Below are 25,794 nucleotides of genomic sequence, written 5' to 3'. Positions count from 1 at the left end.
AGACAATCCAGGACCTGATCAAAAAGACTTGTTACATTCTGCCAAATGCCTGAGAAAAGAGGGCAGTCTTAACCTGGTGTTGAAAAGATGACAGTGTTGGTGCCAGGCAGGCCACTAAGGGCAGTGACGGGGAGTGTGGCCTGCCAATTCTCTCAGTCTGGCCTGCCAATTCTCCCACCAGCCCTTGCCACTCTTTTCAGGCGTAACCCCTCTTTGGCACAGTCTAACCCCTTCTCCTGGGACCTTCAACCATTTCAAGTTAGGAATGGGAGAACGAGTGTTTTTGAGCTCATCAAAGTTCTTTGAAATTCACCTGAAGCTCATTTCACCTCACTTCGATCCAATTTTGGCTCGTACAAATGAGAAAAGTGCATTCAAAGGATCCCCCCCCAAAAAAAGTGCACACTTCCCCCCTGTATAAAAGTATGTATTTTTAAAACATGTTCACAAATTTGGCGATTTGCAAACATTTCCAGAAATAAAATGGTTAAAGTTCAGTATATCCCAATAGCCTTGGGGCAAACAAAGCAGTGATGTGTGAACATATTTTGAAAATGAAAAGGGTTGGGGAGATGAAACATCACAGTCAACAGACCCCACAATTATTGAGGAGCACTTGGGATTCACAGAATATAGAGTGGTTCAGGTTTGCTTTTTTTAAAAAAAGGATTTACAAATATTTCAAACAGCTGCTGGGATCCTGAGCAACCCCATTAGTGTAAGGGTGAAATCCTATGCATGTTTAGACAGAAAAAAAAACCCTACAATTCCCAGCATCTCCCAGCCAACACAGCATTGTGCCCTAAGACGGCTAACATCCAATTTGGGTGCTATATGCATCCCAAAAAAACCTGTGTATGGTAAACACAAAGGGTATCTTTAGACAAGTGTTTTATTGCACACCCATGACTGGCCACTCATGGATCTTCGTGGGTCATTTTGACAATGCAGCAATCCTCCTGCACATCTCCCGCTTTTTCTGTTGCTTTTCATGCTACAAAATAAGACCTGAAAAATCTGTTTCTTCTTGGTTCTGACGATAATCGGCGTCATTTCCTCCTGTGCGCAGGAGAAGCTGTGCTATAAAAACACCCACTGAATGGGCCACGTGGTCGCTACTTGCTTCCTCTTTCTTCCCTGTGTGAAAAAAGAGGAAGCTGCTCATCCCCATTGTGGGGGAGAAGCAGGAGGCAAAGTGACAGTAGGGAAATGTGATTCCACCCCCCACACCTTAAAATGCTCAAAGATGCTTTTAATGTCGCATCTAATTAAGTTGAGAGGATTCAGTCTACAGGGTTGTCAACTCTTCCTCTTTCGTTGTACCATCCCAACCTGACAAATGTTGTGGACAGCTCAAAAGCACTCGGCAAAATGAAACATATTCCAGAAGGAGGTGTATTGCAGTGCTGGAAGGAATGCAATACATTTTATTCCCCCAATCCAAACCATGTGCGTGAAACTGGATAGCCTCTATATAGGCATCCTTGACCAATTTCTGGTTTAACTTTTCATTTCAAACGGTCTGTGCCAAAGGAGTCCGCGTTGCCTCCCTTGGCAAAGCATTTCATTGCTCAATTTCTCATCCTTAGGATTAGTAATATGGGTCTGTTGGAAGTGAGAGCAAATGTCTTTGTGCCTAGCGATTAGAAACATATGCTGAGCTGATTGCTTTTGCATCATGGGCAAAGGAAGCAAGTGGGGAGCTTTTGTCTTTAGATGCGATACATAAATGCCACGCATCTGGAAATACAACCAAATCCAGAAGACAGTGAGAGAGTGAATTATTTACATATCACATTGGTACCCCATCATTTCTTCATAGCACCCAAAGCAAAGATTATGGGGCTATTGGCACAGCACCAAATAAACAGAAAATCCTTTTGCAACAAATCCTTCTCCCCTTAAGCAAGGCTATGAGGAATAATGCTTAGCATAGCAATGCATTTCCTGACATCTGAAATGTTTGTTAATATAGATTCTCTATCACAGTTGTTGTGGCCTGTGGCCTCTATCCAGTAAGCATTTCTCAGGTAACTGTTTTCATGGACAGCAGAAGTAAAACGACTCTCTACTTAAAAGTGGAGCTGAACCAGACATGTTTCTGAACAAATTTCTGACATTTTTCTTTTTTCTCAACCCCCTAGAAAAACGTCACCTTGCAGAATTTTCTCCAAATATTCACTGGCACTTTTCTGAATCTTCCAATATACCCACCCAACCATCACAGTGCCCTGGAACAATGCTAGGCTTGGGGCATGGTGGAGGAAACAAAATGGTTACCAGGGAGGGGGAAAAATCAAACCCAAAACAAAATAGGGGAGGGGGGGAAATTAGGAAAACAGAAAGAAGTTGTGCAACTACCACTGTAAGTGGTGAGTCCCAATACTGAGAAATAGTTGAATTTCTCCTGCCCCTGGAGAAATTTGGTGAAATAGCCCTGCCTCCACATCTCCAGCCCTGATTTCTCTGCCTAAAATAAGGCTGATGATCTACAACATGGTGGAGAATTTCACACCAACATTTGCACACAGATTCCAGGAAAAAGGCAGGAAAGGCTTAGCATGAACTGGTCCCCATAAAAAAAAACAAGGCTTAAATCCAGTTTACTTACTCCTGTGTTACACTAAATGCAAACTACTTTAGCTGGCATTGGTCAAGAGTGAGGGTTAAATTGGGCAGAGCTACTCATTAACAGCAAGTGTGGTCCAGCAGATGGAGTATTGGAACTGAGAGAGCTGGGTTCATATGTGAATAATACCATGGTTTGGCTACGTTGTCACACAATTCTTACATTGCTAACCAACTAATCTACAGATTTGCTAATATGCAGAGAACTCTGCAGACACAGCATTAGTTTGCATCTGGTTCAGAGCTGGCACCACGGATAGGTATGGTTAAGTACCTGCAGAGGGCCCACAGCCCAGCAGAGCCCCACTGACAAAAGCCTCCTGGAGTTGTTCCTCTTCTTCCCCATTGAAACCTGCTTATTCACCTGCCTCTTGTTCTGGCCAAAACAGCAGTGGTGGTGAGAAAGAGGGGCAGTAGATGCCCCTGACCACTTGCTCACTGGCTCTCAGTCTGTCAAGCAAGCAAGTGGTAGCAATGATGAGAAAGATGAGGAGGAGCAATCATATGTGACAATGGTGGTGAGAAGATAGACTCACTGAGGGACGGGACCCATTGAAGGTGTCTTGCCCAAGGACCCTCCAAAACCTGGAGCCAGCACTAGACTGGTTCCATGGCCATGTCTCAGTGGTAGAACACCTGGTTTGTGTGCAGAAGGACCCTGCTTTGATGCCTGGCAGCTCTAGCTAGGGTAGGAAAGATCCCTGCCTAAAACCCTGGTCAGCCATTGCTGCCAGTCAGTGTCAACAATACCGGGCTAGATGGAGCAAGGGTCTGACCCAGTCTAAGCCAGCTTCCTATGTTCCTACGTTCCAAAGTCAACCAGTTCCTAGCAATATATACCCAAACTAAAAATTCATAAGTAAATATTAAAAACCTATCATAATAAAGGATTTAAGATGGGTGATCATTTATGCATCTCTAAAAAAGGACAAAATTTTGCAGATGATAATTCATAGGTATAGACACAAATCTAGAAATGATTACTGTAATTTAAATAGAAATGCAATATATTTAACCATAGTGGGGGAGGCTGTGACCTGTGTGTCTGCTCAGTCTGCTGTCCAGGTGCTACAAAGGGTGGGCAGCTTCCAGGCCTCTGCTGCTCTCCCTTCTTCTTATGGTTTGTTTTCTTCAAACCAGACTAGACCTGGACAACCCTACAAACAGAGGACGTTTTCAAATAGGGGACTGTAAAGTAGGACACACGGCCTCCATAATTCGAGATTCCTCAACTGACCACTTGAGTGTCTCTTGATCAAAACAATAGTTAAGACATATGAACTCAAATTGACTGCTAATAGTATAAACCTCAAGCCACTCCTGAAACAAGAGTGGCTTAACCTAAGAAAGTGGGTGGGTGCAGGAGGAAGTTAGAGAGTGAAGGGAAATGTGAAGGATCATATTGAAATACAATCCATCTCCTTCCTACGCATCTTTCTGCAACAATCGGGAAAAGACAGCACAATTGCCTCTTCCACTCCCCGGTTCTTTGCGAACTGCTCTCTCCTACTTCTGATTCCAGTTGTGACTCAAGATGCTAACCTATTTTTATTAGTCCATTATAAACTCCCTGACTTAACCCTTCCTCTCCTTCAAAGCTCAAACTGCTTAGAACCGCCCAGAGAGCTTCGGCTATTGGGTGGTATAAAAATGTAATAAATAAATAATAAATAAATAGAAGCAGAGCCACCACCATCATCAGCCTGCCTCTGCTTCTGATCTGCTCTAGATGTCAACAGAAGATGGTCAAGCAACTCTTTTAGCAAGGAGAGAGAGAGAGAGAGAGAGAGAGAGAGAGAGAGAGAGAGGTGGGTTTTTTTTTCATATACCAGTGGGGAACCCACTAATTGCTCCTGCAAATATTTTCTAAGCAGCAGATCATCTGGTGTACTGGGCTCCCTCCCAGAAGCCAAGCCAATTTATTTGTCATGTTTCAACAATTTTCCCCCTACTGTTCATGCTGTGTATGTAATCACTTGGCAGGCAGGCAGAAAATGCTCCAGACTAGGCTGACACCTTTTGAAATACAATTAGACCTTACCTTGCTAAGGAGGCAGGTTGGCAGTTCAAAGAGGGAGAGCCAGAGAAAGAGAAAGAGAGAGCGAGAGAGCATAGAAGGACAAAAATCAAGAAAGAAATAAACAGCCAGCAGCAGGCAGTACCAGTACCAAATGAGGATCCTAACAAACTAAACCCATTGTGTTTTCTCCTTGCATAACACAGTGCAACTTCATATTGCAATAGCCAGGCTGGTGGTGGTAGGGGCTTTCACTATACATTTTTTTATTTTATTTTTATTTATCATATTTATACCCCGCTCCTCAGCCAAAAAAGGCTCTCAGAGCGGCTTACACTTAGCAAAAAAGACAGTCCCTGCCCTCAGGCTTACAGTCTAATAAAGACATGACACACAAGGAACAGGAGTTCAGGGGGGGGGGGAGAGAGAGAGAGAGAGAGAGAGAGTCCAACTGGAGCAGGCCCTGATGTTTCTTCTGCATGCTTCTGTCCCCTTGCTCTTTCTTCTTCCCCACAGGGCCAAGATGACAGTTTGCCCTGTGGGGGTGGGGGAAGAGTCCAACAGGAGCAGGCCATGATGTTTCTTCTGCCTGCTCCTGTCCCCTTGCTCTTTCTTCTTCCCCACAGGGCCAAGATGACAGTTTGCCCTGTGGGGGTGGGGGAAGAGTCCAACAGGAGCAGGCCATGATGTTTCTTCTGCCTGCTCCTGTCCCCTTGCTCTTTCTTCTTCCCCACAGGGCCAAGATGACAGTTTGCCCTGTGGGGGTGGGGGAAGAGTCCAACAGGAGCAGGCCATGATGTTTCTTCTGCCTGCTCCTGTCCCCTTGCTCTTTCTTCAAAAGGATATCCAGAAATAGGCAACACAGTGGTCCCAGTTCAAAACCACATGTATAGCCCAATGTATATGTGGAGCTTTTCGTTTATGCAGACCACCCATTCATATCAATGGAAGGAGAACTGCACAAAGAAACAGTGTGCAGATGTGCTTCCTCTGCTGAAATGAATGGGGAAGCCCTTCATAGTGGGAAGGCTCTAATATCCATGGTAAACTGATGCACTGCAGTGAATGAATTCAGAAAGACGTCTGGAATACGCAAGGTTCCAATGTTCAGGATTCCTCTGTGTATAAACCTGATAATTCTCTGCTGAAACACACAGAGCCAACATGATTTGGTGAATGGAAGTTTTGGACAGGCAGTATATCTAGACATATGTGGTCCAAAGTCTTCTACGGCTGCAATACTATACATGGGAGTAAGCTCCATTGAATTAAGTTGCCATATTTCTGAGTAGACACACAGGATTGCACTGCAAATGTTTATTTGCCCTATGCCACACAGCACTATTTGCAAATTTGTATTGTTAAAACATGTCTGTAAGGGGGGACATAGAACTGGGAAGGCTTTTGAACTTGTATGTCTTGACTCTGGTAGTGGGGACCTAGGCAATTGAAAGCAGACCTCCCAGTTACTACTCAGCTCCTAATGAGGAAGTAATTAGCTACAGCTTTCCTCTCCACCCTGCCATTCCATACTTGTATTGGATACTTGCACAAAGGCTGGGCATAGTCGTATCTCTTAGGACGGGATGAGGTATTTGCCTGTCCAGGGTTTGTTTTTTAGGTTTACATGAGTTCTGCAGCAATGGAGAGAGGAACATATACAGGAGGAGAAGGAGAAGAAAAAGGAGAAGGAAGCAAAGCAAATTTGTAGGGGAGGCTGCAGGAAGAGCAATAGCCTGAAGGGTATTGGTGTGTGTAGCCTTGATGATTTCCACCCACCCACATTCTTAAAATGCAACAATCACTGCTCCCACTCTGGAGTGATACAGCAGGTGGACTCAGCCTTTAAAATAACTTGGATTTGCAGAATTGCAGGGATGGTGGAGAAACAGTAATGAGTCGCTCATCATTGGTACTGTCACAGGCACTAACCAAAAGATGTCCATGACACATATGCAGCCAACTGCTGTTCACATGGTAACTTTACCAGCAGCAGTCATGCTAGCTGGGAGACATGCACATTCCCCCTAGCAACACCATCTTCTGTTTTAGTACAGGGGAAATCCTGTTTCCCCTCACTGCACTGGTTCTGCAAGCTGGGGAAATATTTGGTGCTCTGGTAGTAGAAGTGCTACCCAGGGTATGTGCATACATGTCAGGCACTCAAGGCCAAAACAAGGCATGTTGTGGGGATCCATATTTTGGACTTCCCACAGGTATTCTCCCCCTCAAATAATAATAATAATAATAATAATAATAATAATAATAATAATAATAATAATAATAATAGTGTGTGTTGAATCAGATTGGGACTATTGGCTGCATGTGTATTTGTTAGGGCCTGCGACAGCCTCAAATGGGGGCAACTCACTACTCTCTCTCTGCCATCTCTGCAATTCTGCAAATCCATTTTCCTGATTAAAATTGCCCACCCCTGCAAAATTCCTGTTTGCTTTTTGCCATCTTCTGGTGACCTGCCAGCAAGGCTGGATAAGGAGGTTATGTGAGCAACTGTAATAGCTAAGCAAGTGGGATCAGAAGTCATGAAACAGTGAGGAGCAGCCAACGGTGTCCACACTGGGCAACCTTTTGCTCAGACTAGCTGGATGGGGGGTAGCTGGTTATTTCTTCCTTATCACTTGGCTCTTTGGTTGTGCTTGGTAGTCATGGTGTCATGGTAGTCCAGCAAGTAACGAGTTGAGGCTTGGCTTATAAAAGCGTATTGTCCAAGCCCCATTGGCGAGGCAAGGAAGATGCTTAGTTAGAGAGATGCTTAGTTCCCCAACAACAATTGAGAATTAGTGACACACTCTGTAAACAAACAACAATAATCTGTCAAGAAATGTCTTTTTACCATGAAAACAATCAAAGATTGAACTTTGTATTGTTAACAGGTTGCAAGACTCAAGTCTACAGTAGATCTTGAACTGGTGACCTAAGGCAGTGATTCAGCCTGTATGCCACCACCCAGCTCTACCTATGGGATGGAGACTAATTCAGGAAGTCTCTCTGCACTAATTCATCTACAGTACATCAGATGATACATCCCGAAAGCTTCTGGGTCAAGTTTGCTCACTGCTTTAAGACCAGCTCCTGCAGGCCATCTTCATCTTTGTTCCCCCTCTAATGTGACCTCAGCTGGGAGTGTGGGCAAATAGGCCAGAACCATCATCCATACACTCCGTTCATAGTTCTGGCACAAACTACCAAGAGCTTTCTTCCATGGATGGCAGGAGTGGTGTTTTCATTTATAGTTTGGCTGCTTTGCAAAAACCTTGTAGGCCCCTTCCAACTCTGCTATTCTATGATTCAATGATTTCAAAAGTGCCTTTCAACTAGGGTGACCATATGTTAAAAGATACAGGCCGTCCTGTATCTTTTAACAGTTGTATAGAAAAGGGAATTTCAGCAGGTGTCATTTGTATGCATGTAGCACCTGGTGAAATTCCCTCTTTATTACAACAGTTAAAGCTGCAGGAGCTATACTAGAGTGACCAGATACAAAAGAGGGCAGGGTTCCTGCAGCTTTAACTGTTGTGATGAAGTCGGGCTTTCACCAGGTGCTGTATGCATACAAAGGACACCTGCAGAAATTCCCTTTTCTATACAACTGTTGAAGATACAGGAGCCCTGTCCTCCTTTTCATATGGTCATCCTATTTTTGATGGTTTGGTACCCAAGGCAGAGTGTAGAATTTCAAACACACACACGATGAACATTTCACAGTGAACTCAATAAGCACCTTGCTGGTAAAAGTCTGGACAAGGCTGAGATGAGCAAAAAGAAAGAAAACCCTTAAACTTGTTAATATTGACTACTAATTATTTGCGTTGACTGTTTTTGACATGACATTGTCCAGAGTTAATATGCTCTGCCTTGCTTCTTCCAATGAGCTGCATTGCCAAGAATTCATTGGGAGGGAAAGTTGTGAATCTGGAAACCACAAACACAAATGAGATTGACAGAAGCCAAAGAGTGAGAGGAAAACTGGAACTACATGTCTAATAAATTGCTTGCCTCAAGAACACCTGGAACCAGAGAGACCCGAAATGCATAAGGAAACATTCCACTATTTAACGTTAAATTAGCACCAACAATGTGCTAGATTACATTACAAAGCACTCTCTGTATTGTTGACATAGCTGAATCCCCCAAAGATGCCTAAAATAACATCTTCTTGCTCTTCTATTCTTTGGGGGGGGAGTGAAGGAGAGAAATTGGAATCCCAAGACTTACCACCACCACCAGCTGCTCATTAAAGTGAATGCAGGAAGTCAAAATGAACACATTATTAGCACACGGTTTCCTTTTCTTTGCCTTACACTGACACCTTGTGGCCATTTTTCATCATCACATTAAGGCTTTCAGATAAAACAGAGGCATCTGTTCACTACAACCCCACAGACCAAGGAGGTGATAGGAAAGGTGCTTGCACAGGTGTGCTTTGTTAAATCAAATAAATAAGTAAGATTAAGTAATTCAGTTTTAAGTAAAATTCAGCATAAAATTAATAAACTTAAGTTCCTCCAGTTGCTACTTCCAGTCTAACTAGGGCTGATTGCTCCTCTTTTTCTTTTTAAATGAACAAGTTAGGCCATAGCTAGACCTAAGGTTTATCCCTGGATCGTCCAGGGGTCAAACCTGTTCATCTAGGTGACACACAGGGGATCCAGTGCTCAGGCAGGGGCGAACCCTGGATGATCCCAGGATAAACCTTAGGTCTAGCTGTGGCCTTAGTGTGCATTTAAGGTGAAAAGGAGTTATATGGGCATATCTGAGTGTTTGTCTTTTAATTTTTTAAAACTATATGTTTATTGAAATAATTTTTGTAAAGTTAAAACTAAACTATGTATCAGATAGTCTGTAAGATATTTTTTTATCATTATCATTTTATTTTTCTTGCCAATAGGTTGGGGGTGGGACAGAAGGCACAATCTACAATCCACCTGTACTGGGCCGAACCCCGAAAAATCCTGCTGTAAATCCTGCCATAAAACCCCCTCAGAGTAAGTCCTGACAGCAAGAGCAAGAGCCCCCCCCCCCGCAGACACACTATGACAGTCAGCCTAATTTGCATATACGCATATGCAAATGTGATGCATTTTTTGTGGGCCTGTGCTCCAGGTCTTTAAAGTACCTGCCCCTGCTCACCACATTGGAAGTGCAATGCTGCTGGAGGCTGCTGCCCCTTTGACACAAGGGGCACGATCCACTCCCAGTGCCACAGCCAGCTGACAAGCTGATGTGCCAGTACTGAGAGCTTGATGCCGTTCTATGTGCAGAAGAGCAAAGGACCAGACTCTTCAACAGCAGCTCTTGGGAAGTGGAAGGGAACAAGTGAATGGCCGTCAGCCTGGGAATTATTGATTTCTGTTTCATTGAAGATGAGCACAAGGAAACCGAGAAAACAGGCTCTTGGCAGAGAAGCTGCATTCTTAGGAAATCAAAATGCTCCACTGCCTATGTGCACCATAAACCCCATCAAAAAACTAAATAAGAACATAAGAAGGGCCCTGATGCTGGATCAGACCAAGGGTCCATCTAGTTCAGCACTCTGTTCACACAGTGGCCAACCAGCCATCGGCCAGGGATGGACGAACAGGACATGGTGCAACAGCACCCTCCCACCCATGTTCCCCAGCAACTGGTGCACACAGGCTTACTGCTTCTAATACTGGAGATAGCACACAACCATCAGGGCTAGTAGCCATTGATTGCCTTTGCCTCCAGGAATTTATCCAATGATAGGGCAAAATTACTATTTTTTTTCTACAATACTTAAACATACACCAATACAATTAAAGAAACAACATACTACATAAATGTTGAATAACAATAATATAATGTCTATATAACATAATCAAACATAACATATAAGTGCTCCCCCCACCTCGGGATCTCATTCCTGAGTCCAAAATCTCATACTTTCTTCTGCTGGTGGCTTCCCACTTCCCTTAAAAAACACAAATATTAGGAACTGTTTCCAAATTCCTTCAAAATCATTTGTTTTAGCTATACCTCTTCTCAATTTAATATTACAAGTCAGTTTATCATTAATAGCTAAATCCCATTCTTTATACCATTCTTCGATACAATATTCCCCTTGAATCTTCCAGTTCCTTGCTACAATCAATCTTGCCGCCGTCAGCAAATTCGTTATTAATTCCTTAATTTCTTTTTTACATTTTACATCTTCCAATAGTGACATTAATGCAACTTTTGGTGTTTGTTCTATCTTCATTCCCACAATTTCTTCAATCTCCAGAAACACCATCTTCCACAATTTTTGTACATATTTGCATTCCCACCACGTATGTAAATACGTTCCTTTTCCCCCACATCCTCTCCAACAATTTGCTGAATGCTGATTATTTATCTTGTTTAATCTAACCGGGGTTAGGTACCACCTCCATATAATTTTATAATAATTCTCTTTTATTCTCACTGACATATTTCTCAACGCTCTTTGTTTCCAAAGTCCCTCCCAGCTCTGTAGTCCTATTTGTACATTCAAATCTGTCTCCCACACTATTTCCCCTGAACTATTCATCGACCCTTTCTCCAACAATATTTTATATATCTCACTCATTAACCCTTTTGACACTGTTCTTTTTCCCTTATCATTTTCTCTTTTAACTATTAATTCCTCAAACTTCGTCATTTCTCTGCAATCTCTATTTTCTCTTACCCACTTTTTGGTCCACTGTTCTAATTGCCAATAATTTAACCAAGTTATTTTTTTATCTTTTAAAACCTCTTCCATATCCTCTCTTGTATTCATTTCTCTCAACCATTCCCTTAATTTCATTTTATTTTTTTCTATTAAAAGTTTACTTAATCTGCCCTTCAGTTCCTCCGGGAAATTCTTTAACATTAGGGCAAAATTATTTTTATTGACTTAAGCGGGCACTGAAAGAGGCTCTTTGTTTGCCAACTGAGAAACAGAATGCATGCAAGCATTAAGGAAGGGTCAGAATAATCAAAAGTTTATTACTTTTCATGGGGGAAAGTTAGGGATTTCTGGCTGGCTCCATATCCCAAATATGACACATTTTACTTTGCATTTGGATCCTTTAATAAGAAAACCAAATTGCTTGGGGCAACCATAATCTGAGGAATAGTTTTCACCCTACAAACCCCTGCAAAAATGTTATGTACGTATAACAATTTCAACTTTGGGGCAGATCAGGCTGGTAAATGAATTCCGACAATGTTTGCTCAACGCTTTAACAATTTACAATCGTTACAATTGACAATTCAGTGGTTTTCTGAACATGCCATGCTAGAATTTTGCAGCTTTCCCAAAGATCTGTAGCTGCACAGTTCATCACATGCTGAGAGACTCTTTAGACAACTAGGTTCAGTTCACATAGTGCACATAAGAACATAAGAAGGGCCCTGCTGGATCAGACCAAAGGTCCATCTAGTCCAGTGGCCAACCCAGGGCTGGGCAGAGGGGGGGCAGTGGGGGCAGTTGGCATGGGCCTATGATTTTGAGGGGGCCTACTCCGAGTTCCCCTGGGCAAAGTTGCTTGATTTTTCTGTTGTTGATGATGAATTTGTCCAAAGAAAATCCCGTAAAGCCATATGTATTTAGAGCTGATTAAAAATATAACACCTCATCCTAATGGGGAAGACTGTGACCAGGTGACCTGTGTGCCTTGTTCACTCTGCTTCCTGGGTGCTAACTGGATGAGCAACTTCGAGGCCCCTCCCTCCTCTCCCTTCTGATCTTTCTTTATCACACTTGAGCTGGACAGCCCTTGAAAGAGAGGACTGTAAAGTAGGATACGTGGATGTGTGCAAAATGAGGCAATCAGCACTGCTGATTTTCCAAATGGAAATGGCTGCTGGCATCTTCAGTGAGTACAATCTTACCCTTTCTACACATTCTCTTTTCCTTGGGGAGAAATAAATCCTCATATTATCTCTCCTTGGGGAGGAATATATCCTCATATCCATCATGGTTTCTTCCTCTGAGAGAGACTGAAAATGCAACCAAAGCCATTGTGGAAGATGACTGGAGAAAAGCTGTAGAGAAGATCAGCAGGTACGATCCCACACACAGTGGCAGCAATTCTTGAATTCCCTTATCCTTTGTTTTTGGTTGTGGCCACCACTAGATAGAGCTGCAGCAACGCTGCAATACAGCCCTTAACACAGAAGTACGAGGCTACGTTGCGTTCCATTTCAAATAACACTGGCAGTATGTGAGGCTGAAGGATAAAGCCCCAAATGGTCTCATAGAATGCCTTCTATTATTAAGCTACACGTGTTGACGTTTTTAAAAAACAGACCTCCAAAACCAGTATTTACAATTCCTGAATAATTATCCACAGGAAAGAGCAGCAGGACATTCAGGGAGAAGCAGCAGCAGAGAAGATATATTTGCATGACTTGGGCTGTTCAGTTGTGTACAATATATGCACATGAGAATGTGCTACAAACATTCATCAAACTTCTGTAGGAACTGTGTACTGCCAGTATCTAAGCTTTAGGAAAGGCATTTCAACCTCTTAGAACAGGGAAAAGAAGCACACCATTGCCGGGAAACTAGCAAATGATTGTCAGTTGGGGAAAAGGGGGTGGGGCCAGAGGAAGGGGGTTGGCAATCTGGGGGATCTGGAAGGACTGATTTGGATCCCAGAGCAGCTGGATTTGATTCATGAGCCTGATGTTCAACACCCCTGAGCTTGCGACATATGCATGGAAACCTGTTTGCGTGAGGGATGCCTCTTAACTGGGGCACGGTATTTGTCTTCACAGTAGTGACAGTTCAACTTCCTCTACCTTCTATAAGGCAACAAAAGAATTATTAAGTTTGGTAGCTCCACCAATGGTTGGTCCCACTGAAAGGTGAGACATATTGAAAGTTTTCCTTCCTCGCCCATTCCTTTATTCCAAATTCATTACCCAGCTTGCCTTATTCACAATCACGCCTTTGAATGAGTCCTCGTTCAAGACATTATCAGGCTTCAAAACAGTGGCTAAGCCATCTATCCATTTATTACAGCTTATCTTGATTGCACACATGAAAGGATGCTTGAAATATGAAACGGAAGTATAGGCATGAATATGTGACATTCAATAAATCCACCCGTTGTTGTTTTGAATCACACTATCCATCTGTCATGGTGTCACCAATAACTGGAGCAGAACCTTCCATCTATGATGGGGAGCAGGGAGTCTTATTCGACTATGATCTAGTTTATGATTAGCATTCAAACAGGTTTGGCACATTAATCTTAGTTCTACTCAGCCAACGGCCCTGGCCTCACTGTCATTTCTGTACAGCCTAGACAACAGACAATCTCCTCCAAACCTAAGGGACCATCATGTAAGAATCACTCTTCATAATGTTAAAAGCACATGTATAGCCCAAATGGCAAATGCTTAAAAATAATCATCCTCATCAGGCAACTTCCATCTCAAACTAGATTTCTTTAACCAATCAACAAAGGATTTTCAGAACGTGTAACCTAAAGGATGTTCCCCCCCACCTTAATTTGCATGAATATAATTATTTTTTGTCCCCAGAGTTAGACATCAGAGCCCACAATACACCAAATACTCATTGTCTCTGAATGCCTTCCCAGCTTCAAACAAATTGTTTGTATCTCCCAGTGCCTTTGCCTTGAGCCAACTATTGCTGTATTCACCATCCATAAACAATAGTTCGGTAACGTGAGTATAAAGAGGCTTTGTGCAAAGTGGAAGAAACTGCGGGAATGCTTAGGTACCCTAGAATTCCACAAGGAGGATAACACAAAGAGGAAACTTTTTTTTACCTGGTAGTAGTAATCCACATATTCTGTCTCATAGTGCCGAGGCCCAAGGCTTTCAACAGACAACGCATCCTTCAATAACTCTTCACAGCCTAAAAATAAGAAAAGGGCAGGTGTTTAGAACAGCCTCATTCGAATAATGTGGACTAGAATACATGTGCAGGCCTCTTCTAGGAAAAAGGCAATGAAGTATTTAGGATATTGTAATAATGTAAGGTATATTGTTTAGGCTATTGTAATATTGTAAAGTATCCCTTGATTCAGTGTAGTTTTCAAGAAGGTGTGACACACATTAGCTGCTCAATCAGGGAGTGGTGTCAAAGATCCCAGATTACTTATGTATTTACTCATAAAGTGTTTATATCTTATATTATACATTCCAAAAGAGAGCTTCAGGGCACCTAAAACTAAACAATGTTATGAAACAATCAAACAGCAAAGTAATAACGTAATTAAAAATGAAAACCTAATAGCATTCCAGTAGCAATGCAAAGTTAAACTGGAAAAACAAAATCAAAACAGAGCATTCTTATAAAATAGGGGGAGGCCACCATAATCCAGTGGGGGACCAGATGACCCCACAACCAGCCCTCTATGGGCCGTATGATGTTAGGAGCATGGCCATGCAACCTCTGCAGACCATATTAGGCTCATGGCCCAGAGGTTGCCCTCCCCTTATCTCTCCTAATGAAGATAAGGCCCTATCCTTTGTTCACACCCTCCATACTTCACATGGTAGAGGGATGAGGAGCATGCCCACCACAGATGACCATGATGTGCAGGCTGGTTCAAATGGGAGAAGGTGGTCCTTCAAATATAGCTCCCACCTGGAATCTACCTGCTGCCTTTTATGCAGCTGCTGTTTTCAGACACTTTGAGATAGGGTGACCATGTGTCCAACTTCACAGAGGACAGTCCTCTATTTGAAGCCATCTTTTATTTTTAAAACAACCTTTAAATATATATTTTGTGAGATCACAGCATTTTACACTAGGGATGTGCTCCGCTCCGATTAGGAGCGTAGAAGCAGTAGCGGATTGGCCTGCTCCGCCTTACCCAGAGGCGGAGTAGGAGCGGACCGCGGACCCCCTAGAAGCAAGGCGAAGAGAAGCGCCCATTTTTCGGAGCTCCGAGTTCAGGCGGAGCGCTCCGGTCGCCATCTTGAAAACATTTTGCCATAGGATTGCATTGCGGCAAATAATCGCGCATAACTACGTTGTTTTTGAAGCTATCATTCTGGAAATTCTTGTGCACAGAGAGTCGTGGATGGGGGTCATTTTGAGACCACTCTCAACTTTCTGCGTTGTCTGGGTCGCGGGCTATATTTTTGTGAAAATCGGGTCAACCGCGCGGCTCAAACTGCGTTTTCGGCTTTTCGCCCATAGGATTGCATTGAGGGAAAGAATCGGGGATAACTGGGGGGGGGGTTTAAGCTATCGTTCTGGAAATTCTTGTGCACAGAGAGTCGTGGATGGGGGTCATTTTGAGACCACTCTCAACTTTCTGCATCGTATGGGTCGCGGGCTAGACGTTTTTAAAAAATCGGCGGGAAAAATACCTTTTTCAAAGGGCTGAGGGGCAGAGTCAGCTCCCGGTCATGATGATCCCAAAGTTGGAGGAGGGCATAGGCAAAACTGGTAACTTGGGATTCTGGGAAACTTCTCTTTCTTCATCTGAACGGGCTTTTCCCCGTGTTTTTTAACACAGTAGCCCCACCAAATGCACAAACACAACCTGAAATCATATACTAAGCCAAGAATAAGAGATAGAAACACAGCACTGCTACCCACCCTAACCTTGGGGAACAACTGAATCGATGTGGTGCAAGGGGATGAGCTCCCCTAGGGCATCTCATCATGGACGTGCCCCCACTCTCTCCTGCACTGGAAGGCCATTAGAGCCTTCCAAAGAGAGTAAAACGGTGGAGCAATGCCTATCATGAGTTGAAGTGAATGGTCACTTTTCAGTGGTGGAGCAATGCCTGTTCTGAGTCGAAGTGAGCGTTTTACTTCTTCTCAGAGCTGTGGCTGTCAGTGTCTTGAACTGGCAGCTACTTCCCCCTCCCCCGGGCACGTCCCCCTATTGCTGGTAAAAGACGGATATAGCCTTTTAAAAAAAGTTCTTCTTGTTGTTTATTGAGCGACACTGCTGCTTTTAATTCCACCCCTCCTTTGTTTATTGATTGATTTATTCCATTTTATATGCATTACTGGCTTATCCTTGGCTCACTTCCTTATGCCCCCAGAAATGCCAGCTGCATGCCTGCCTGCCTTCCCTCCCTCCTCCCCTGCCCACCTCGCAGGGATGTTGTGTGTGGGGTGCCCGATTTTCAAAAATTCGCCAAAAATCAGGGGATGATGGGATTGCTTTGAAACTTGGCATGCGTGTGTATATCCCCATGAGGTGTCATGGTGCCAAACATGAGGTTTCTAACTTGAACAGAAAAAAAGTTGTATAATTTTTTAGCTTTCAATGCAAGCCTATGGGGGAGGGAAACGGAGCTCCGGATCCGGATCCGGAGCTCCGGGCGGAGCGGAGCGGAAGTGGGCGGAGCGGGGGCGGGGCGGAGCGGCCCGATCCGGAAAATGGCGGATCTGCAAGTGAAGCGGAGCGGGGGGTCTGTGCACACCCCTATTTTACACAAAACTATTAATGTAAACTCAGCTCAAATAAAGACCATAACTGATTAATTAAACCCAGCTCATTTCCTTGCATCAAACTGTCAAAATATCCATTGGTGCTAGATCAACAACGTTCCAAAATTGATTAAATAAAGTCCACTTCATTAACGTGTCTTTACTGAGTTATATTTCCCTTCCCTCAGGTTTGTAAAGACAGTGATCTTTTCACTGACATCATGTTCCATTAATATGTTCATTAACATCTTTTCAGATTCCTTCTCCATTGAGCAGAAGTTGGTAGAAGACATTATTTTCACACTTTTGCCAATAATATATATGTCAGAGTTAGGATATACACATAACCTACATTATACGTCCCTTCCTAACATGTCCCTTGATTGCTCCCAAGAACATTGTTTATGGTTTTTACTTGATCTCGTTATATTCTATTACATCTCTAAATCTCTGGCAATGTCTAACCAATTTTTTTTTAATGTGAGGACATTCCCACCAAATGTGGGTGAAAATGGGGAATGCTGTGAGTTGTAGGGCTTTTTTCTGTGTAAACATGCATTAGGATTCCTACACACACACATTGCAAAAAACAACAACTGGACTTTTGTTTTGTACCTGATAACTACCCACATCCAAACTGACAAAGGAATATCCACCATTACTTTTTCTATCATCCAGAGTGATGTATCTCTATATATGGGAAATTATTGAGCTAGTGCCACCAATATGATAATAGTGCCACCAATATGATACATACATGGTAATAGTATGTAACATTTGGTGTTCATATCCCTCCCTTGGATGTTCACTGCTGTGTGACTTAAGAGTTTTATAGTTCCATATGAATTTCTTATTCTCTGGCTGAAATTTGTGGAATTTTAATGGGAAAGTGAAAAATGTAAATATTTTTGGGAACACTTTCATTTCTGTGACTGTCACCTATCCTAGCTATGAGATTGGGGACTTGGCCCATCTGATCATCTCTTGTTTGAATTTTCAAAACACAGATGTAAAATTATCTTCTTACAGATTTGCTGTATCACTTGATAAGTATATTCCTAAGTAATTGCCTCTCTGCTTGCATTTAGAGCCTGTCAAGGTCTCAAAACATCTTTTGTTGTTGATGATGATTCTCCATATTAATAGGTAGTTATCTCTGACTTCCCTAACTGTATTTTATATTCAAAGAGCTTGCTCAATATAATTACTTTCACCATTAAATTTGTTAGTATCAGTGCATTTTATTTTGGTTGGGGGTGGGGTGATTCATAAGTGGCAACCCTAAATCCAACAGGGTGGAGTTAAATAGCTAAACAGAAAGAGAACCTATCCAGGCAAGTTTAAGAAAAGAGGCAAGAATCTGAATGCAGACGGAGGCACCGCAGAGTAAATATCAGTAGTAAAGGAATTCTGAAAAGGACTGATATGGGGTGAGCAGAAGTGAATTACGCTTCTCTTTAACAAGGAGACATCTACCAAGGGAACAGAGGAGGCAGGCTAGAGCATATCACTGAAGCCCAAATGAAAGATAAGGAGGAGCAAGTGAATGAAGTTGTTTAAGATGAGAGATAAATGGGGGGGGGGGGGAACTAATACAAACGATTAATGAAAGCGAATGAAGTTCATGAAACAGAGGAGTAATGTAGTCAAAGTGGCAAGAGAAGAAAATATGGCCAGATCTACACCAAGCAGGATATAACACTATGAAAGTGGTTTGAAAACGGTACGTAGAATGTGTCATGGGCCCCAACAGTTGTCAGTGCACTTCAATAGTGTTGATCCTGCCTAAGACAGACGACAGCATTCTTAACAGGAAAAAAAAAAGGGGGAAAACCAAGCGACTGCTTTAGAGTCTTCATGTAGTCCAGAGGTGCACTGCCCTTATACTGAGTTAAGCTGAAATGCTAAGGCTAGTTCTGGTTATTTGGTAACCCTTGATTTTGTATGGCTTTGGGCCATGACAAGTGAGCTTAAATGTATTAGCCCTAGGTGGGCAGAGTTGAAGGTGTGATGCCTTGATTTCAACCCCTGACATCCTGGTACCTACATCTCAATTTCCACAGTTTAGAAATGCTGGGGAAATCCAAAAGCTTCTTTCCTTCCTCATTTTCCAACCACTGGGGTGGAAGCATGGGTGGCTGTGTCACGGACAGATCAACAGAGTGCCTAGTGCTCAGCAGCTGTTGACCCCAAGGACCCTCCTAATACGTACAGTGACCTTGTTAGATAGTAATGATATGCAGTGGCTGGGTATTATTGTCATTAAATTTCAGTCTGATCCATTATTCTTTTCTCTGACTCAAATTAAATTTCCATCTTTTACATTATGAGACAGAGGCATTGCCTTTCTGTGTGGTACTTAACACTCTTGTGGGTGTTTTTCGGCTTGACTGATAACACGCATCTTAGACCTAAAGCCAGGGCCAGCCCTGGCATTAAGCAGAGTGAGGCAGTTGACTCAGGGCGTTGCTAGACCAGGCCGGCTGAGCCGGCCTGGAGGCAGGGCAACGGCGCGCTAACTTTAACGCGCGCCGCCCAGCCTCCTAGACGGCCGAGGCGCAGGGACAACGGAAGCCCTGCAGCGTTGGCCATTTTTTTTTGTTTTAAAGGGGCCACGTGCGCCCCGAAGCTGCCGGAGAAGGTAAGGGTTTTTTTAAATTAAGACCCCCATCCGCCCTCCCTCGCCGTCCCTGTCGTCGCCCTCCGCCCCCCCTCGCCGTCTCCCATGTGTCGCCCTCTGCCATCCCCTCGCTGTCCCCGTCATCGCCCTCCGCCATCCCTTCGCTGTCCCCGTTGTCACCCTCCGCCATCCCCCTCTCCTGCCGGTCCGGCCTTCCCTCCCCCATCTCCCCACCCTGGGTTCAACCCCCCCGGCGCGATGGGCACAGTGCTCGTATGAGCGCTGTACCAAGTCCGTGGTTTTTGCGGCTACTCGCGAGTAAGCGAGTAGCCGCAAAAAGCCACGGACCTTCCTAGACATTCCTCAGCCCTGGCCTCAGGCTGGAGCTGCGGAAAAGGCGCGCCATAAGCGACTTTGCTTATGGCGCGTTAGAGGAGGCTTCAGTGTGGCCTGGGGCCGGATTCCCCTGTGCGTCATGTGGACGCACAGCAGGGAAACCGGCTCTCAAGGCGCGCTAAGGCCTTGTCTACCAAGGCCCTCAGATGGTAGATGCTGAGGGATGGGCGGGCAGCAAGGAGTGATGGCAAGATGTTGGAGGACAAAGCTGCCGCATCATCTGCTCTGTGCGCACTATTTATTTGTTTGTTGGTCGACTTACTGTACTTTTAGACAACACCATAAATGAAGTTCTCTGGTTCTCAGAGAACACTAAGCTCCCCTTCTGCCCTTCGCTATGGCAGAGGAAGCTGTTCTGTCACCATTGTTGAAGACTCAACTGTCAATCTGGTTGACTTCTGTACATGGAATGGGGAGGGCATCCTCTTGTCCTTTCCCTCAGGCAGCAAAATGTCTTGGGCCAGCCCTGAACTAAGCTCATGTGTGTTTTAAAACCAATGGCTGTGTTTCAGTTTCAGGTATTCAAGTTAAATATAGAAATTTAATAAAGTTGCCCAGTTCCTCACAAAGACCAATTACTATACTCTCAGCACTGAGCTGTAGGAAGTGCACAGAGACCAGGCTATTTTAAAATCAGCATGTGACTCTCTTGCTATCTAAGGGTCTTGCTAGACCTGCCGGCTTACGCCGGCAGGGAGGCAGGGCTGAGGCGCGCTACCGTTAGCGCGCCTCCCCCAGGCTTACAGACGGTGGAGACGCAGGGAGGACGGAAGCCCTGCGTCGTCCGCCATTTTTTTTTTTTAATTTTAAAGGGGCCGGGTGCAGCCTGAAGACAGCGGACAAGGTAAGGGTTTTTTTTAATTAATTTTTACGGGGGGGGGGGCGAAGGCTGGGAGGGTGGGTGGCAGGGTGGGTGGCACAGGGGGGAGGGCAGGTGCGATCACGCCGGGCAATGCCACCCCATGCCAGGCATTGCCCGGGCGGCGCGTGGCGCGATCGCACCCGCCCTCCCCCCGTGCCACCCACCCTGCCACCCACCCTCCCAGCCTTTGCCCCCCCTGCCGATGGGCACAGCGCTCCTATGAGCGCTGTGCCAGGTCCGCGGCTTTCCCTAGACATTTCCCAGCCTGAGGCCAGAGCTGGGGAAAAGGCGCACCATAAGCGCATTGGCTTATGGCGTGTTGGAGGAGGCCTCAGCGCGGCCTGTCTCCGGATTCCCCTGTGCGTCATCTGGACGCACAGCAGGGAAGCCGGGACAGAAGGCGTGCTAAGGCCTCGTCTAGGAAGGCCCTAAAATGTGAAATTCTCTGACTTTCTGAAAACCATGAAACTGGGAAGGCTGCAATTACCTGATGGCATTTCCCTTCATAGTTTATTTCTAAGCAATGGCATGTCCTTCGGCCTGTGACATCATGCCCTGTTATTCTCAATTTCAAAGCGGGAAGTTAGAGAAGCGGAACAGATTATACAGATTATTCACTCTGAGTTTAAGGCGGGGGAAGAGTAGCTTTGGACGGAGAATTATATGGCAAAGCACATAATGGGCTGATCCGCATGGATGAAGCAGCCCACCATGGCTTATTGAAGCTACGGTAGGCTGCAGTTATGAGGAGGTGGCCATTTTGAATATTCAAACCAGAAATGTGGCTTATTGGGTCATTTGAACTGAGTGAGGGTGGGTTGTTGGCATGGTTACAAATCATGCACAACTCCAAAACAGCCTGTGAGTTCTGGGTGGTTTGCTAAACATGCAACAACAATCCACTCACACTGGATTTGGTTGACACAACAAGCTGCAGTCTCGGCTTGAATATTCAAAAGTTGCCAGGCACATGCTGGCATGTGCTGCAACCCCTCATGGCTTAAATAAGCCACAGTAGGCTGTGATTTTTGTGCAAACCTAGTCACTGGCTGCTTAGGCAGTTGAAAATCTCCTGACAAATGAAAGGAGTTTTGACAGAAAAGCAACCGTGGAGGAAGGGGGGCTTATGAGTAGAATTCTCTCCTCTTTCTCTTGGCACACAGGCAAATAATAACAGTGAGATGAAGAGTGAGGAAGCAGATGACAGATGCATTATGATCCCTCCTAAGGAGCATCTTTCTGGCAATGACAGACACGCCTCTCATAATGCTAAGTGATGGCTGTGAGAAAGGAAGCCAGGCAGCCTGCTAATAAAGGCATTGATTAAATTTTAATAGCTGCAAACAAGGAAAGCAGGGTTGACCCAAGACATTCTGCTGCCTGAGGCAAATCGGAAGTTGTTTTCCCCCACCCCACCCCGGAACCTGACTGGGGGTGGGGGGAGAGCAGAGGAGAGTTGAGTTGAGGGTTGAATATTATTTATAGATCCAGAAATTCTAAAGAAACCCTACAAACTGCAGTTTTTTAACTACCCTCAATAGAGTGAACCTTTCTATCCCCTCTCCATATAGATTTTAGCTCCACTATGTTTCTTTTTATTTTCAGACCTACACCGAGCAGGATATGACACTTTGAAAACGGTTTGAAAACGGTATATGAGGTATGTGTCCTGGGCCCCAACAGTTGTCACTACTGTTACAAAGCATTTTAAAGCAGAAGTGTAGATCCTGCCCTGTTCACAGTAACACTCCCACACTGGAAAGGACAGGCGAGGGATCAGAAAACCCAAGCAGAAACTGGGACAAGTCTATACAGATTATGAAGTGCAGCAGGGATTTATGCATTCAAAAATTACATTTCAAACAACTATTCTTTGTGTCTATTAGAAATTGCAAAGTCTCTTTAATAAGGGATTGTCTACAAAACTAGAAGGATAAAAGTTTGCCTCCTACAATGCAATAGTCTGAGGACCTAACAACACTATCAGCATTCAAAAGGGTGGTATATAGGCACCACTGGCAAATGGGTACATATATGGATATTTGGGCCGTTGCTAGACCAGGCGTTAGTGCGGTGTGAGGTCCGGTTTCCCTCCTGTGCATCCAGATGACGCACAGGGGGATCCGGGGTCAGGCCGCGCTGAAACCTGCCTTAAGCCGGCATAAGTGAATTTGCTTATGGCGTGCCTTTTCCGAACGTCTAGCAAGGTCCGTGGCTTTTTGCGGCTGCTTGCTTACTCGTGAGTAGCCAGGAAAAGCCACAGACTGGGCACAGTGCTCATATGAGCGCTGTGCCCATCGGGCCGGGGGGGGATCCCAGAGGGGGAGAGAGGTGCGGGGGGGGGGGGAAAGGCCGGACCTGGCAGGAGAGGGGGGGAGAAGGCCGGGCATTGGGGATGGCGAACGGGGGCGAGGGACGGAGAGCCAGGCATCGGGGATGGGGGCGAGGGACGGAGAGCCAGGCATCGGGAACGGGGGTGAGGGACAGAGAGCTGGGGACAGGGGATGGGGGCGAGGGACGGAGAGCTGGGGACAGGGGATGGGGGCGAGGGACGGAGAGCCGGGGACAGGGGATGGGGGCGAGGGACGGAGAGCCGGGGACAGGGGATGGGGGCGAGGGACGGAGAGCCAGGGACAGGGCATCGGGGATGGGGGATGGGGGAGGACGGCCGGGCGGGGGGCATCAGGGATTGTGGGGGGGATCAGGGGCGGGGGGGGCTTAATTTTTTTTAAAAAAACCCATTTACCTTGTCCAGCGGCTCTCCGGCGCACATGGCCCCTTTAACTCAAAAAAAAATGGACGACGCTACGGGGCTTCCTGTTGCCCCTTCACATCGTAGGTCTAGAAGCTGGTGACGGCGCACACTAGCTGTAGCGCACCGTCGCCCCTCCTCCCTGCCGGCTTATCCGGCAGGTCTAACAAGGCCCTCAGTCTGCTTTTATTTAAGTTTATGTATAATCCACTTTTTCCAGAATTCTGTAGCCAATTGAAATTGATACTTTTAATGCATGTATATGTATAGGCTGACCATATGAAAAGGAGGACAGGGCTCCTGTATCTTCAACAATTGTATTGAAAAGGAAATTTCAGCAGGTGTCATTGGTATATATGGGGAACCTGGTGAAATTTCCTCTTCATCACCACAGTTAAAGCTGGAGGTGCCCTGCCCTCTTTTAAATCTGGTCACTCTAGTATAGCTCCTGCAGCTTTAACTGTTGTGATGAAGAGGGAATTTTTCCAGGTTCTTCATATATACAAATGACACCTGCTGAAATTCCCTTTTCTATGCAACTGTTAAAGATACAGGAGCCCTGTCCTCCTTTTCATATGGTCACCCTATATATGTATGCATATGTGTGTGAAATATATATAATTTAAAACTAAAATAAAAAAATAAGGGATTATCTAATTCAGCTAAGTGTTGGCAGTATAAGACCGCTAATGCTTCTTTTAGATATATGTTTTGGCATTGTCCAGTAGTTGCTTCTTTTCTTGATGGGGTGGGGGAGGTTACTCACAGATAAATTTTGTACTGGAACAGTCTATAATATTCACTGATGTACACTCCTTTAAATTATCTTACCATGGAAATTAACAAATGGTCAACAGAAATGGATTCTTTGTGCCAATGTGATAGCTAGAAGACTGATATTACAACACTGGAGGGATAAACACTCACCTCCTATAATGTAATGGATTGAGCACCTTACAATGCTTTTAATCCTCCCCATGCAGTGGTGCTCAGTGGTGGGAACTGGTACTGTCCAGCAAACCAGCTCACACACCAGGAGTAGCATCATTACAGATTCAGTAAGACTACAGGATGGGCAACTTGTGGCCCTCCAGATGTTTTGACCTTCTATGAGCTCCATCTCACCTACTTCCCCACCTGACCCCCACTCTAAGTCCATGGCTTCCTCTCCCCCTCCATTTCCTTACCGAGTCTAGCACTGGGCACTTTCACGTCTGTGTGCTGTTGCACTATTTCAGCTCATGTATCTTTTCACCTGTAGCATTACTGTGCCGGCAAAATCTCCCGCCCCGCCCCCTGCATTCTCTTTTTCCCCTGCAGTTATTTTTATATATATATATATATATATATATATATATATATATATAATTTCTGCACAAATGCAATAGTACGGCAGCCTGAAACTGCGCAATTACGGTAAAACAACACACTATGCTTTCCCCAAAGATCATATTAAACAATATAAGTGAAAGGAAGGTATTACAATTAGTTTTTGGACATTGTTCTGGTCAGGAAACCTAGACATGCCTACTCAGGAATAAGAACCATAGAGTTGAATGGGACTGAGACCTGGACACGGATGGTGGCAGCGGCCTCACTCACCTTCTCCATGAGGTGTTCGGGCACCCTCTCTCCCTCCCCCTTCGTGGTTGAGCAGAGAACCGCCCTGCTCTCCTCTTTTGTCAGCAAGACCACCCTTCGACACACACACACACACACACACACACACACACACACACCAACAAAAAACGGGATGGTCCGATATAGTGCAAGGACAGCAATACATAGGACAGAGGAGCAGCTTTATTGTGCACAGAGGGGGGGGAAACAGACTTTCCCCACTCCAAAATAAGACGGAAAAGGGAGGGAAAGAGGTGAGATGAGCGCAGGACAGGGACGACATCATGTGAGTGCTGCGCTACAAAAACACATACCAAGCATGGCGAGAGTGTGATAAATTGCTGGTGTGATGGAGCTCTATTCCATGTTCCCTTGCCATTGGCCATGCTGGCTGGGGCTCATGGGAGTTGGAAGCCAAAAGATCTGGAGGGCCACAAGTTGCCCAACCTTGGTTTAGACATAGAAATGGATAATACTG

General features: G+C 44.8%; 1 protein-coding gene across 1 annotated transcript in view; it reads right to left on the bottom strand.

The window, feature by feature from the left end:
* Nucleotides 1-25,794, bottom strand: part of RAB11FIP4 (RAB11 family interacting protein 4) — a 211,645-nt gene that overhangs the window by 113,378 nt on the left and 72,473 nt on the right. The window contains exon 3 of the mRNA XM_063119891.1: nucleotides 14,434-14,522. Coding sequence (XP_062975961.1) covers nucleotides 14,434-14,522 — 89 coding nt within the window. The remainder of the gene's footprint in view (nucleotides 1-14,433; nucleotides 14,523-25,794) is intronic.

The sequence above is a fragment of the Elgaria multicarinata genome, chromosome 3 (genome assembly GCF_023053635.1).
Source record: "Elgaria multicarinata webbii isolate HBS135686 ecotype San Diego chromosome 3, rElgMul1.1.pri, whole genome shotgun sequence".
Lineage (NCBI taxonomy): Eukaryota > Metazoa > Chordata > Lepidosauria > Squamata > Anguidae > Elgaria > Elgaria multicarinata.
Note: the sequence above shows the minus strand (reverse complement) of the source record. Positions and strands in the feature narration are given on the sequence as shown.